Source organism: Cyprinodon variegatus, unplaced genomic scaffold (assembly GCF_000732505.1).
Source record: "Cyprinodon variegatus isolate N-32 unplaced genomic scaffold, C_variegatus-1.0 Scaffold625, whole genome shotgun sequence".
In the NCBI taxonomy this organism is placed as follows: Eukaryota; Metazoa; Chordata; class Actinopteri; order Cyprinodontiformes; family Cyprinodontidae; genus Cyprinodon; species Cyprinodon variegatus.
The window spans coordinates 62,990-64,263 of record NW_015151078.1 but is presented as its reverse complement, the minus strand read 5'-3'; the positions used below and the strand labels follow the sequence as shown (position 1 = coordinate 64,263).

Below are 1,274 nucleotides of genomic sequence, written 5' to 3'. Positions count from 1 at the left end.
AAAACATTTCAGAAACCGTACGTATCAAATATGATACATTTGGCATTACAGGGTTAACTAAGTCCATTATATAGTCCCCACTCAATAGTGATTGAGGGATTTAGGAGTTAGGACAAGCGTCCGGGCACAGTAAGCTTGTATGAGCTATATTCTAAACAGACAGGAGAAATGGGCTTGTGCACGCTCTCGCAGCGTTTAAAAGGCGTTCCCTCTGGGGAGCGGGTAAAGGGTTGTGTATTTGTTCTTTTTTAAGCTACAAGCTGAAACGAGTTAGCAATGTCTCTCTAAAGCAGACGTTTACCTGTTCTCTAAGCCTTTCAGTCTCCGCTTGATACGCCGCCAGCTGTTTCTTCCATTGCTCCACATTAGCATTAGCCTCATGCAAAGCTGCCACCAACTTGGAGTTGCTGTCCTGTAGAGTGAAAAGCTCAGCCTCCAGATTGAGCTCACAAATAGATCTGCAAGACACAAACCAGTTTACTATAATTAAATGAGATGTTAAGGTTAAAAAATACAATGCCAATCTTCATAAAACCATCAAAGCAAGGTAAATAAAGTTTCAGTATTAAATTTAGATAGTTAAATCTTTCTACCTTTTGTTGTGTTACAGATATGAACGCCTGATATAAAATAAAACATTTGAAAAACTGAACTAATCTGTTGAAAGTATTCAGATAATTAATATTATCCAGTGAAGATAAAGTGTTTCCTCATTATTCTGCACAACCAATTCTGCTGTGGTTAGATGTAGTTCAGAATTAAGACGTGAACATGAGGAGACATCTTTCAGGAAACATGCAAATACTGTTTGAAATCGTATTCATTCGTGTTATGAATTCAAAAGGTCCAAACTTTCAGCTTTGATCCGAGAGTGAAATAAACTGAATAGACAAAAGTGATTTCACTATTATGCCCTGTTTGCACTCTGATCACTGATGCTTTGGTTCCTTCTCATCTCAAAGCTTAAAGTTGTTTCCCTGGAAACCGGTTTCCATGGTAACCATTCATGACACATTCACAGCCTTGGTTATTTGACTGTGGGTCTTACAAGCTTTGTGGTTCTGAAAGTGTTGACTAAAAAGAGATTTCTGGTCATGGTTAGATGTATTAATCAATACCTTAATGGTCTCCCCTCCTTGTCTTGAAAATAATTGTGAGCTAATTAAAGAATTGTTCATTTCAAATTCAAGCACAAGTAACAGCAATTCAATTCAGTTTATTATAGACTCACATACGTGTATATAAGAGGAAAAAAGTTTTAGTGCCCATCGTTT

General features: G+C 37.2%; 1 protein-coding gene across 1 annotated transcript in view; it reads right to left on the bottom strand.

Moving 5' to 3' along the window:
- The window catches only part of LOC107096454 (homer protein homolog 3-like), a 34,800-nt gene that overhangs the window by 9,118 nt on the left and 24,408 nt on the right, over window positions 1–1,274 (bottom strand). Inside the window, exon 8 of the mRNA XM_015393116.1 lies at window positions 296–458. Coding sequence (XP_015248602.1) covers window positions 296–458 — 163 coding nt within the window. The remainder of the gene's footprint in view (window positions 1–295; window positions 459–1,274) is intronic.